Raw genomic sequence first — 14,764 nt, forward strand, 5'->3', positions numbered from 1 at the left:
CCAGGCCAACAACACTCAGGAGAGACACACCGTCTTTGCTGGTAGCGAGAGGAAAAAAGAAAGACAGCAACAAAAACCAACACATTCACAGAAGAGCACTGAAAACACTAACAAACAAACAAACAAACAAAGCAACATCGTCCCGGGACTTCTTGCAACCCCTTTGGAGCTGGACCACTGAGTGAATGAGGCGACCAGGACCTGAGGGGAGGGAGTCGGGGGAAAAGTTTGGACGGATACGGCACCCAGTACGCACCGGCGGGCACAGTGAGGTGAGCATGCCCACAGAGAGGCTGGCATCGCCCCGTGCCCTCACCCGTGGCCCTGCCCTCTCATGAGGGGTCTCCAGCGCCCGGGGGCGCCCTGCTACACGAAAGCAGCCTTGGATGCACTGCCCTAGGTGGGACAGGTCAGAGAGCCGTCTGCAAACATGCGACTCTGGTGGATTTTACTGCTCGGCTTCTGGAGTGTGTATGGCGAGTTGCCCTTCATCGCGGACAACAATGCCGCCATGCTGGTGGACTGGTGAGTAACTCGGTGGAGCCTGTGTGGGCATGCTTGGTGTTTGTGCCTGGGAGAATAACCGCTTCTCCAAAGTCTATAGTAGTGAAGACATTAGGTGCCCAATGAGTTAGCATGCTAAGTAAACCTCCAAAGTGTGATGAGGCCAGCTGTCCTTTATAGTTCAGCAAACTTGTTCATCAAGAACTGCAACAAGTTCTGTACGCTCTCCTGAATAGGCTATGTCATTGCCTCTGAACATTTATCACAGCTTTATTTAATCTTATTCCAGTATCGCTATGTTGGCTCGTGTCTCTGGCTTGTCAGTTTAGATGTGACTTCCGACTCCTGTAGTAGACCTTATGGAACTATTCCTGACTGAGCAAAGAGGCTTTGCTCGTCCGTTAAGGCCAGCTAATTACGGCTCTCCACTCGCAGTCTCTACTCTATCTGTGCAAACCTGCATTGGCAGAGGTGTGCTGTAATGACACAAGGCTAACTGAGGTACGGCTTGGACGGCGTTTGTGCTCTCCGTCACCAGGCTATGTAGAGCGTCGTGGCCTCAGAGAGCACTCTCACCGCAGGAAACCCCCACACGTGATGCCCTGGCTCTCTCTCGTATTCTCTCTTTCGCATCCATACGGTGCATTATTATTTAATGAGAAGCTGCATAGCACAGATTTCTCTAGGACTCTCTCTCTCTCTCTCTCTCTCTCACAGTCTCTTTCTTTCTAGGCTACCCCCTTTTTTCATTGCTTTTAGAGAGAATGTAATGGAAAGAGTGAGCACAAGAGAGAGATAATGAGAGACAGATAGGGAGAAAGAGAGCAAAAGAGAATGAGTGAAAGAGGGAGATGGATAGAGAATACAAGAGAGAGGGAGAGAGAGAATAAGACAGAGAGATAGAGAGAGAATAAGACAGACAGATAGATGAAGGAATAGATGGAGAGAGAATAAGACAGACAGAAAGATGAAGGGAGAGATGGAGAGAGAGAACACGATAGACAGAGAGATGGATGGAGCAATGGAGAGAGGCATAAAGATATTTGTCTAGCAAGCATTCCTTTGGCTGTGAGACCTGATGGCTAGCATGAGCTAAGAAGAGCTCCCCTAGGGGAGGGGGTCTTGCTGGGCTGGCTGGCCAGACTTAAGAGGTTGTTATGAACTTGCACCCAAAAACCCAACTTAACAAGACTTGAGCACACCTGCTCCCCAGTTGCCACTTATTGGGAACTACAGCAGCATCAGTGGCAACTGTTAAGGCCTCAGACACTATCTGGGCAAAACTATGTGTCTTTGCTCCAATGCTGAGAGGCTGGGGGCAGGGTAGTATCGAAGTATTCCCATATATGTTCATGGCCAGAAAAAGGGAAGCCCGCAACTGGCCTCCTGGAGTTTATTACTCTACCTCTTTACATAACCAAATTAAGCTGATGCTGCTCATACCACACACACACACACACAAACACACACACACACACACACACACACACACACACACACACACACACACACACACACACACACACACACACACAAACACACACAGAGTCTTCCTCCCTCATGTCTCTGTGACTCGCTCAGCCAATCCCGGCTCTGTGACGTCACTTAGTAAAAGCACAACTGATGGGCCGGCTCTGGGATTAACCCTGTCGACTCAGGGGCTCAGGAGGGGATAAGTGTTTTTTCGTCTCTCCTCTTCTCCTCCATCTCCACCTCCTCCTCCCCTCTTCCCACTGTGGTCCTAGAGACAGCTGGCAGTGTGTGGGGGGTGTTCTCAAATCCCACCCCCCTCTTTCTCTTTAAATACACACACACACACACACACACAAACGATTAATTTGCCATCTCTGTCCGGCTTGAGCTGAAAATGATTTACTTCTCACACCAGCTCTTAGTGGCACACAACACAAACAAACAAGCGGTGACTGCTTGAGGAAAAAAAACATCAACAACATCACCCAAGACACTAGTCATGCAAACGCCTGCATGCAAACGAAGAACAACAGGAAATTACTTTGGACTCAGAAAATCCCTTCCGAAAAAATAGCCGTGGCCCAGTGTGTGGTTTTGGCGCCGGCAGCAGGTGGAGTGGTAGCCAGGTGCGAGGGGTGAAAGCAAGCATATTGCCGCTAATGCCGATCTGGCTTGCCAGCTACGAGACAGACCGGGGGAATTTTCACAGGGGTCAGACTTTGGCATCCTGCAGTTGTGCTGTGCCGTCCCTCTCCCACGGCCGTGCCACGTGCCCGCTTTACCTCGGCTGGTGGAGATCTCCTCAGTGCCAGCCGTCTGTCCGATCAGATGGTACTGGTTGAGCCGCGAGCCATCCTCTGCCACAACCACAGATGAGGCAGCATCGCTCGTCCAGTCGTAGACCACTTCTGAGATCGGGTAGGCATCTGGGGGGGGGGGGGGGCACAACAGTTCAGTTGAGTTCATTTGAAAGCCAAGCAGCTCAGCAATACATGTGATCAACACAAATAAGATCAATGTAGGTCAGTCGTCAGGGAAACATACACTGAAAACAGAGAAGAACCATGCATGAAGCAGCTTGCTTACTCCATGTTGTGCTTGGATGTCATTTTTTGGGGGAGCTACTAAATTGGGAAAGTGGTTGAATGAGAGCAGAGACACGTGGGTGGGGGTGGGGGTTGTATCACTCAGAGAGACCTGTATTTAAAGCGCTGACTGAGCGCACGGCTAACACTGCCAAGCTGGGCATTAAGAGCAATGAATTTGAGCAGATTGGATGGTACCTGCGTTGCATAACGATTTCAGGGTCAGAGGTGAAACAGGTAATGAATAAGAACTATTTCTGACAATATCCCTCTCCAGTGCACCCCTAAAAAGAACTAAATATATATAAATATATACAGTGGTGGCCAAAATTATTAGAACACTAGACATATTTAAGAGTTTTCAGTTGTTTTTGTTGAATTGGCAATTGAAATACCCTAAAAACGAATTCAATATCTACAAAGTCATCATTATGCTCGATACACCATAGAATAGAGCCATCATAATGAGATTTAGGTCATTTTCCGTACAAAAACAAGCTAGGCCTATTTCACTGTCAATGTCACACAATCATGTTCCTGCACAGAAGAAGCCAAATTACTTGTGTAATCATTGTCAAGTGTTATTGTGGTTAAATTGATGGTGATGCAAGAGTCTTAGGACACAGCTCGGCGATTCTTTTGAATGTACAAGGCCTATCCTTCTCATTAAGTGATTGGTAACATCAGGGTTTTGTCACTGAGGCCACACCACCAAATGGTATAGATCCAAAGCCTCTAGAAGCAGTCTTGAAGCACATGTTGCTCTTTGAACATGGCTAAGGTGAAGAGGGAGCTAACGAGTGAGCAACGGGTTTGAATAAAGGCTTTTTTTGATGCTGGCTGGAGATACTGCCCCATAGCCAAGGACTTGAGATGCAGTCCAAGCACTGTATAGTACACTTTAGACCACCATGGCACCAGAACCGAAAGGGGAGAGGTTTCGAAAAGGAACTCTCAGACACACAAGTGAAGCATCTCAAAATTCTCAGTCTTCAGGACCGAAGAAAGACTTTACAAGAACTGTGTGACGAGATCAACATCACAATGACTAATGGTGCAACAGTGTCTTCAAGAACTGTCCGCCGGAAACTGGGAGAAGAAGGACTTTTTGGCAGAATAGCAGCAAAGAAACTACCCCCACCTTGTTTAACTGTTGGCAAGAGACACTAATTTTTATATCTCTCCCCCTCACTTCGTGGAACATACACGCTTTGCTTCTTGCCAAGCTATTCAAACCTGGACTCATCAGTACACAACACTTAAACCAATCTTTCTTTGTCCATTTCTTGTGTTCTTTTGCAAATTTCAGGCGTTACACTCAATTGTTCTCTTTCAGTAATGTTATAATAGTGTGGGGTGTAATTTAAGCCTCAGGAACAGGTGACTTTGGCTAATTTGATGGCATCATGGATACAAAAGTATACCACAACATTCTGGTGAGGCACGGAGTTCCTTCTTGGAGATGTCTTATTGGGCCTGGATTTATTTTCCAAGAGGACAATGACCCTAAACATTATTTTAACTATTGCCGGATCTACCGGCGACAAGGAATCTGCTGTAACATTGAAAATTATGGACCGGCCCTCTCAAAGTCCGGACTTCAAACACATCAAGCAAATTCGGGGCAAGTTGGAAAATAAACTAGACAGATCTATTGTTAATTCCAAGGAAAGCCTTTGGCTTGAGTTGCAGAAGGCATGGGATAACATTACTGTTGAATTTCTCAAGTAATATATTGACTCTATGCCAGAGAGATGTGCTGCTGTAATTGCTGCAAAAGGTGGACGTACCACATATTAAAGTTAAAAGTGGATAAAAACAGTAGGATTCACTTCATCTGATATTTGTTGTGCTCAGAACAGCCATCTGCATGTTTCATGAACATTAAGAATTAAAATCATGTTTTGGAGGCAAAAAAAAGGTAATTATTCTCAGATCTGTCAGGTGTTCTAATAATTTTGGCCACCACTGTATATATATATTCTATTTTCTCCCATGTGAAATCAATTTTGATCTTTGACATTTAAACAATCAAGGTTGTTTTAATCAGACCACTGCCTAAATCAGATGACTAAATTCTGATTGTCTGTCAACAGGATTCAAAAGTGTGACTTTTGACATGGAGGTTAAATGCTCTCCCAAAGCCATGCCTTCCTCCCAGGGTCACCGAGGCAAGAGAGATGAACACCATGTACACTTCATTCCTAAATCCTATAGCCCTTTCACTTCTTCCCTTAAACCTACAGCCCTTTCAAAACCATAGATAATGAATAACTATAGGATACTACAGCCTATGGACCACACTTTCTATTTAAAATATGTCACAGAGACAGGCTGTCAGAGACACCAGCCTTAAACAACCCATAAACTTTTAAACCCTTTATAAGCACATATAGACACATAGCATGTTTTATAGTTGCTATACCATGTACATTGGTCAATACTATGCTTTATCTCAATCATGATGTATACTCTACAATCCTATGCTGTAACTCATGGGGCCGTATCTTGCACCCAGCGCAATTGACATTGTCACCGACGCATGTATCATTCCTATTTTACACCCGACGCACAGTGGGATTTTCCCTCCATAGGTGCGCGTCGAAATGAACTTGCGCCGAAATGGGCGGGGCGGAACAGAGAAGGCGTTTCTCAGGCGCAAGTGGTATTTTGCAGTTTCAAAACGACAGTGCGCCGTAGACCAGAAAAAACATGCTATGCTAATCTGATCATACATTCACAGTGTATAGTCAACCCACACAACGACCTGTCTATGTCTCTATGTTTGGATGGAAGACCGGAGGTTGGCGTGGTCATGTTAAATTGGCTTTATTTATGCTTTCCCGAATAATGTTTTTGGATTCGGGAACATCTCCATAAACCACTCACCTCTATCCCTGCTGCCTGGGCATCTTTCACTCCACACACACTAGGGCTGAACGATTAATTGCATTTGCGGTTTAATCGCGATATGATGAGACGCGATTTTCAAACCGCAACTTAAAAAAAAAACGCGATTACAGAATATATATATATTTTTTTTTAAGATGGAACATTTTGCACACAGTGATTAAAGCAGCTTATTACACGGCTCTTCTTAATGCTGTAGAATGCTCCATTCACTTGAATGGGGCTTCCCAACGTTCTGCGGTCAACTATTCGGGAAAATAACGTTCTCCGGTCATTGTCGGGAAAATAAGCCCCTTCACGGTGAAGCAACACCCCTCCGCTTCGCGTCGGGGTGCTGTTCGCCCTGTCGGGGCTTATTTTCCCGACAATGACCTGCGTTCTATATATTATCCCTTACATAACGGATCACTTGCTAATCACTAACAAGATGCTAGTGGCTCAAACTAGCGAAATCTCTTGAAATGTGCTTACTTTGACACTATGACCAACTAGTTAGTCAACAACTGTCCTAACACAGTCAATCATCAAGCAAGTGCAACACAAGACGACAAATAAGCTACTTACTAGTTTGGCAGACAGTAAAAGCCAGGCGGCTTCAGGCACACCTACATAAGGCAGTCATTTGCCTACGGACCCTGGTATGGCAATGGCACAGAGGCGATTCTCCATATTAAAAGTCATTGTAGCGCCCCAATTTTCAAAGCTACTATTTTAAGGTAAAACTGCTTATCCTAACCCTGAAGTACAATTAAATTTAATTTAAAAAGTGCGTGCCTTGTGTTTATACTTGACTTTGTTTAAATAACTTAAATGCACAGTGGCAAAGCCACCGATTTGTTTCTGTAATGAGCAGTTAAATACAAATGTAAAATGTGGGAAAGAATATTTCACACTAAATGAATCTAATATTGTGTCATATTTAAATTATTCAGTAAGTTTTGTTGGAGAAAAAAAGAGGATAACATTTTAAAAAATCGCATATCAAATCGCAATCGCAATATTTTGGGGAAAAATCGCAATTAGAATATTTTCCCAAATCGTTCAGCCCTAACACACACACACACACACACACACTCCATCACGCCATCCAATCTGAGCCATTCATTAATCCCGCCGCTCAAATGCCGGATGTCTCCACTACAATTAAGATTGACTCCAGCCATCCAGGCCAAATATACACATCCACTACATCCACATATACACACGCACACTCACATTCATACTAACACATATTCAGACTAACTACACGTGCCCCCAAACGCACTTGTGCACACAGTCTATGCTCACACATACATCCTTTGAAAGGATATGTACAGAGGGACTTTTAAGGACAGTTCCATATGTTTGAAAATGGAGAAAGTTTACAATTCAAAGTAGAATAATTAAAGGTGAAATAACTCCACAGTGTCAAACTATGTAATAGAGTTTGTTATCAGCTCAAAGGCCTGTGCTTTAGCTTAGCACACAAGACTATTGTGTTTCCCATGCTGTGTCTGACACTGTGCAGTAGAGAAGATGAGCTTTTAGTCATTGGTGTTGTTAATGTCTTTATCTTGGAGTCCAAATTGGCTCCAAACCAATCAGAACAACATAATAGGTAAAAGAGCCATGGGTCCGTTCACTTGTTTTGGAACAAGGTATCCACAAATACCTTTCTTTATGTATAGATTTTTCACAGACTGTAGTTTACTGTATTCTACATTCATTATGTTTGAATATTTTTTCAGTGCCAAAACCGTGAGTGCTATCACTAATTGCAGTAACAGGGTTTTATGGAAGTGTTTTGAATTGATCTCACCAGCGTGTAATGGCTATTTTGAAGCATATGAGTATTTGATGGCTTTTGTGTGATGTCTGAAGTTTGGTTTAGCTGTAAGATGACATGGTTTTGAGTAGAGAGTTTGATTTGACATGGGAGTTTGAAGTTTGTGAAGAGTATGCAGTTTTTAAGGCAGTTTTTGAAGAAGATTTTGTGCTTCGAGTTTTGGGAAATGGAGCCCTAATTTCAAGAAATGTGTCTTAGCAATCAACACTTTAAGTCTTGCCTTATGCTGTTGAGTGGGAAGAGAATGAATAAAATGGAACAGACTGAATGGAGTCGTGAACTCAATTCAGTTTGTCTTGCTTGAAACATGCAATGATAGAATACTGTCCAAATTGACTCAAAACTGCTTAGTTGAAAAAATGGTCTTGGCCTCGTTTCCCGAACGCGCACTTAGCCTAAAAAGGACTTGAAATCGTTCGTAAGAGGAATCCTACGTTGCAGACTGGTTTCCCAACGCGGCACTTAGCTTAAGTTTATCTTTCGTTGAGAAGAATTCTACGTGTGGTCAGGACCAGTAGTAACTTCACACTTAGCGATGCAATCCAGTAGTAACTTCACACTTAGCGGTGCAATCCACCAGGGGCGTCGTTAGGCCTATTATAGAAGAAATCCAAACGATGTTTCTGTGTATAGCACATCATGAGAATGTCGTTGTTTCACCTGCCTATTCCCATCAAAATAGAAATAAAGAATATTGAGTATTTGAAAATAAAGATTAGGCTATACAAAACTAGTGCAGTGCCCGTAGGAATTATGCATTCTGTAGTGTTAGCAGACGTAGAGCTGTTGGGTAGTGTAATGGCAAGACATATTTGCACTCCACATAGGTACAGGTTACACATTACAAGTATTATTGTGATGCATGTTTGCTTTTCATTAAGAAATGTGTTAATGGTAGCCTTTTTGGAGAGTTACCAACAAATAAAGTTTGAGATTATGTAGTGGATGCAGTTGAATATAGATGTCAACGTTGCTGTCTAAACTATAAACTAAATGTCATAAAGAAAGAAATTATTTAAAATGAAGTTATGGTTGAAATAGGATCACTTCTTTATTGTAAGGGTAAGTGTAGGGTAAGAATGGTCATGCAGTTGGACTCAAATGTAGGTTAATTTTATTGAATGTATGTAGCCTACTGTACTGTATGACTTCGATGATGCTAGCTTTGACAGCCCACTCTCAGACAGATCGTAATAAATGTCCTTACAATGGGAACATGACTTTAAGATGATGTTCGGGAAACGCTCGTAAGTAGAAAGTGTTATTGAGTCTACGATGTCGCCAAAATCCACGTAGGCCGTTAAGATACGTCGTTATCGGGAAACGAGGCCCTTGTCAAGACAAAACTAAACTTGAACTATTCAAGTGCTAAACTGCCTCCTCTGCATTACTGCACTTGTTGCAAGCTTGTGCAGACCATGTTCCAGACTATCAATCAGTTCATCTCTGGCAGTCCAAAGTAGTTTAGGGGAGAGCTATTTCTCCAGGTGCTTTTCATATCACACGGCCAGTCGGCCATGGTGCATTTACATATCATCATCGTTCAGCCTGGTTGATACTCATAACAGAGTCTGGAGAGGGATGGGGAAACCAAAACCTGGCTTCCCAAAAGCTGCAGGAGAGATAAGACTCCATGACTGCTTAACATTGCAGTCTGGTAACGCTAACGATAAGACCAGGAAATGGTACAACAACTGGAGAGGAGGGGTAGTATCAATGCCTTGGCAACACGACACAATGCTCTCAGCTGGTGAGTTCCTATACTCCTGCTGATGCTCTCATAGAGATGGTCATATCCTCCTGCAGATGCTCTCATACTCCTGTAGATGCTCTCATAGAGATGATCATATACTCCTGCAGATGTTTTTATAGATGATCATATCCTCCTGCAGATGCTTATATAAATGATCATATACTCCTGCAGATGTTTATATAGATGATCATATACTCCTGCTGATGCTCTCATAGAGATGGTCATATCCTCCTGCAGATGCTCTCATACTCCTGCAGATGCTCTCATAGAGATGATCATATACTTCTGCAGATGTTTATATAGATGATCATATACTCCTGCAGATGTTGTCGTATAGATGATCATATACTCCTGCAGATGTTTATATAGATGATCATATACTCCTGCAGATGTTGTCGTATAGATGATCATATACTACTGCAGATGCTCCCATATAGATGATCATATACTCTTGCAGATGCTCTCTTAATACACATTAGCCGCCTCTCACAATCACAATCACGTCCGCTGCAGCCAGAGGAGGCCCCGCCCCTCAATCATTCATATCAGAAGAGTAAGGCAGGAGTGGCGGATGCCGCCAGGGCCTATAAATACATGCTATTTGCAGTAGTGGGGCAAAGTGTGAGAACTTTGATTTATTGCTGGAGAAAGGAAAAGGGGGGTGAGAAAAGGGGAGTGAGAAAAGGGGGAGGACAGAGTGAGAGGCAAAAAAAAAGGGTAATGAGTGAGAGGAAGAGGATGATGATGATGAGGAAGATGGAGAAAAAGTGTGGGAAAGCGGACAGCTTCGCAGCTAAATGGCGGGACAGAGAGAGAGAGAGAGGGAAAGAGAGACAGAGGGAAAGAGAGATAGAGAGAGAGATGGCTCTATATGGCTCCGAGGTGTGGGGTCCAGAAACACACAATGAATTTCCCAATATAGACAAACACCCAACTGAAGCCCTGCATGCAGAGTTCTGTAAAAGCATCCTCCGAGTACAGAGGAAAACTCCAAACAATGCATGCAGGGCAGAATTAGGCCAGTACCCACTTATCATTAATATTAAAAAAAGAGCCCTCAAACTCTGGCAACATTTAAATACAAGCGACCCCCTCTCACTCCACTATTTAGCTCGAAATGCCAAGAGGAGAATATAGAAAAGAGTGCACTGAGCCAACTTGTCCTTGACTGAGTGACATAACACCAACCAAAATCATCCAGTCTCAGGACAACTTAATTGTCAGAAAAATTAGGTCCAACCAAATTAAACACTGAAAAGGAAAAATACATTACATATTGGAAACAAACACAATCTAAATTACAATGCTATTTGGCCCTAAAACGTGAATATAAAACAGCTCCTTACCTGAGCACGGTAAAAGACCCTAAGCTCAGGAAAACATTGACAATGTACAGACTCAGCGAGCACCATCTCGCCATCGAAAAAGGCAGACGCAGGCAGACCTGGCTGCCCAGAGAGGAGAGGCTGTGCTCACAGTGCAGTCTGGGGGCCGTGGAGACGGAGGCACACTTCCTCATGGAATGCCCAAAATATGACATAATTAGAAAAGACTCTTTTGAGAGGTTCAGTCAGGTCATCCCAAACTTCCATGGTCTCACAGGCGAGGAAAGATTGCCTTACATACTTGGGGAACATGGGGATTTGGCCAGTCTAGCTGCAAGATATGTAGCAGACTGCCATAACCTTAGGGACAGCCAGTAAGAATAATGTGTATGTGTGTGTGTGTGTGTGTGTGTGTGTGTGTGTGTGTGTGTGTGTGTGTGTGTATGTACAGTGTGTGCATGTGTATGTGTATGTATGTGTGTGTATGTGTGTATGTATATGTGCGTATATATGGTTAAACTGTATATGTATACAACCATTACTCAGTGATATGTGTGTGTAACATGCTTTGACAATAGTGTTGTAAAACATTCATGTCAATAAAGCTTATTGAATTGAATTGAATTGAGAGAGAAAGAGAAAGAGAGAGAGAGAGAGCGAAAGAGAGAGAGAGAGAGCGAGAGAGAGAGAGAGAGAGAGAGAGAGATAGGGCCTAATTGGATTGCGGTGAGCAGGTGCCAGTTGACATTTAAAACACGAGGGAAGCCAGAGAGTGTGAGACAAGGTCAGCTCCACTTTACCTCAGCCACCTCGTCCTCTCATGGCATGAAACAGGTGAGTGGAGAGTGCTGCTCTCTCTGGGAAAGAGCTAAGAGGGCACTGGGGAGGAAGGGGGGCTTGGAGAATCCATCCGGCAGAGGAGGAGTCAAAATAGTGAGCGATTACCAGGCCGGAATGACACTGAATGGTTACCATATACAACGGGTTGGTACACGTCTATCAGTGGCGGCTCCTGAAAAAATTCTCAGGGGGGGCAATTTTTTTTTTTTATGATTAAGGCGACCTATTCAGTAGGTACATTAAGTTATCCGATTTACTCATGCAGCAATACCTTTTTTTCCACTATTGGCAGCAACCAACAGTAATATCTCCCCTCTTTCTACATAGCTAGAGTAGCAAGATACAAGTGGAACGCTATGGAAGAAAGTTACATTCAGGAGCCTTCATAAGCAAACATGATGTGGCTCCACATTAAATTATCCCACTTTTTCGTTATCCACACGTCTCAAATGTTGTATGTTGTAACATAGCTGAACAGGACACATGATATGTCCACTAACAACATAAAGAAGGGGGCAACATACGTCAAAACCAACGATATTTATTGACTGAAAGTATTGGCTTACAAAAGCAAAATAAGTCATCACATAAAAAATTATTCAAAGATAGTTCACACTGTGAAACCTATGAAAAGTGACAGTGGTAAATAGAAATACAGACCGCGTTAGCCACTTCACGACCGCGATTTTCTTTTGTTCCAATTTCCCTCCCTTTGTAGAAAACTGTTGAATGGATACTTTTGGTCTAGGAAGTCCTAATTGTTTTTTTGGTCAATTTATCTTCATTATTACGCTGACTAAAAAGAAGTTTCTGTCAAAGAGCGGATGGAATTGTTGTGCTGAACAGGTGCCATCTTGACATGCCTTTGTCGAAGCTGTGTGACGTCCTTATTGGCTTTTACCATAGCCTTTTGCGTCGCTTACTTATGACTAGACTTGGAGGGGCGAGCCCTCCCGGAAGCCATAGAGAATGCATTGAGAGCTCTGTTTTGTGAAAAAAACGCATTTAACATGGGAGTCAATGGGAAAGGTCTGGGGCGATTTTCATTTCGTCCCAGATCGCCCTGAAGGGGCGGGGCCATTTGAATCTTGACTCTAGGCTGACTGAATGACTGTTACCTGATTCGACAATGACATACAGAGGCAGATAAGACGGTCTAGTGGTAGAATCCGACAGAAAAAATATATGAAATTTACACATGTAGTCGTACAATTGAATTTATACATCAGGAATTTTTTTTTTATTATAATTTTTTTTTTTTTTTTTCCCCTTCTTCTTTTTCCCATAGGCAGTGCGTCGCCCAATCGCCCTTATGGACGAGCCGCCACTGACGTCTATGTGTTTGAAAGAAGTATTAATGATTTAAAAAGAAGTGTCTGTTTGCATGTTGGAGACGGTTGCTAAATGTCAAAGTCTCAGACTGTGTTAAGAGTTTGAGGCCGAAGAGGTGGAACACACAGTTTATCCGGGCCTGTCCACGGGGGCTGTGCTAAAGGTTTTACGGCAGATAAACCTACTTCCTGTCCACCCCCACTGCTCTCAGGTCAGCTCAGTACATTCTCACTCAAGAGTCTCAACTACGAGGCAAGCCATAAATCCAGCAAACGCAGACCCCCCCCCTGGGTGTCTGTGTTTCTAGCAGACCAGACCACAGGCACAAGACTTGACCACGATTGCTCAGGATTGCAATTCTGACCATATACAAATGTGGCAAATTATTGATATGAATGATTTTAAATGTACCGCTGTGGGTTTGCAAGAGGGCAGAGCAAAAGCTAAAATTGAACACTGTGCTATTTATATTACTAGTAGACCTTTTAGTCTGGCTTCACGCTTTAGTGGCAGCAGATTTCACTTGTGAGTACCTCCAATATCTCCATGCTATACTTTCCACCAGTCTACCATTCCCACGGTTACAAAGACATGCAATGGGTTTGGTCAAAGGTTCTTTACACAGCTCCATAACTGTAAATAAAATCAAGAAACGTTTCAAGAAATGTATTTGTTAATTTGTGAACAGCCTAGGTCAGGATGATCAGATAAATCCACCAAGGTGACCATTTCATCAGTTTACTCTAGAACATTCCTGTCTCCCTTGCAGATTTTGTAGAGAAAAGATTTGACTGCCTCCCCTCCCATTGGTCTTCAATGGCAAGCCTGGCACTACGTCACCACACCGAGTTCTGCTCTATATGGCTTGGTTCTCATTCAGGTAGCCATCTTACTTCATACTCTTTGACTACAAACATATAACTCCTTCTTCAAGTGGATTCTAACATAATATTAACATACTAAGTAATATTACACAGTTTTACACAATTTTCAGGAATAGGGATCAAATAGTTCTTTCTGAATGAAAATAACAGAAAAAGACTGCATCTAGGTGATACAAATAAAATAAATCCTACAACAGCCTGCTGAAAAGACAAAGTAATACACAAATGTAATCACAATGCATTTACAATACATGTTCACTAGATGAATTTATGTTTTGATCAAAGTGGTAAAAATATCTCATACAAGTTGCAGTGATGACACAATCCATCAAAGAAAACATCCTCTGCTTATTCGCCACATGAATAATTCCTTGAGGATAGAAAATCTGGCCACAAACGCGAGAGTCGGCCGAGATTTCAGCGCATTTGCATCATCGTAATCTAAGACCCATATAATCTTTGAGGGAAATCTGGTACGACATGAAGGGCCGCTAGGAAAAAATAAAAGCCTAAGCCTGACCCTAAGGCAATTTGTGGTCATGGTCATGATGGCTGGATCTGTCTTCAGGCTAACTGCGAGATATGACCCATATAAAACAAGCCTGTGTTTTGGAGCGTTTAAACCTACTGTACAGAGTTGCGCCTTTAGACGGAGGAACTACAAACAATCCCATGAGCCAGCCAGCTCTGAACGACCCCCGTGGCATATGAGTCACAAAACAAGAGCGCTGACTAATTAAAGGAGCTCTCTAGGACAACCTCTGGGGCAGTTTCACTTGTGTGTTGTTTAGGAATCATGTCATCATCGTGCTTATTATTTGAATATACTTCAA

The 14,764-nt window shown here is 43.1% G+C and overlaps 1 protein-coding gene across 1 annotated transcript in view; it reads left to right on the forward strand.

Annotated features, from left to right (window-relative positions):
- Window positions 1–430: 430 nt before the first annotated feature.
- Window positions 431–14,764, forward strand: part of gabrb3 (gamma-aminobutyric acid type A receptor subunit beta3) — a gene marked incomplete at both ends in the record, with an annotated part of 92,652 nt that continues 78,318 nt past the window's right edge. Inside the window, one exon of the mRNA XM_080832480.1 lies at window positions 431–525. Within this exon, the coding sequence (XP_080688606.1) occupies window positions 431–525 (95 nt within the window). The remainder of the gene's footprint in view (window positions 526–14,764) is intronic.

Source organism: Sprattus sprattus (assembly GCF_963457725.1).
Source record: "Sprattus sprattus genome assembly, chromosome: 2".
NCBI classification, from domain to species: domain Eukaryota; kingdom Metazoa; phylum Chordata; class Actinopteri; order Clupeiformes; family Clupeidae; genus Sprattus; species Sprattus sprattus.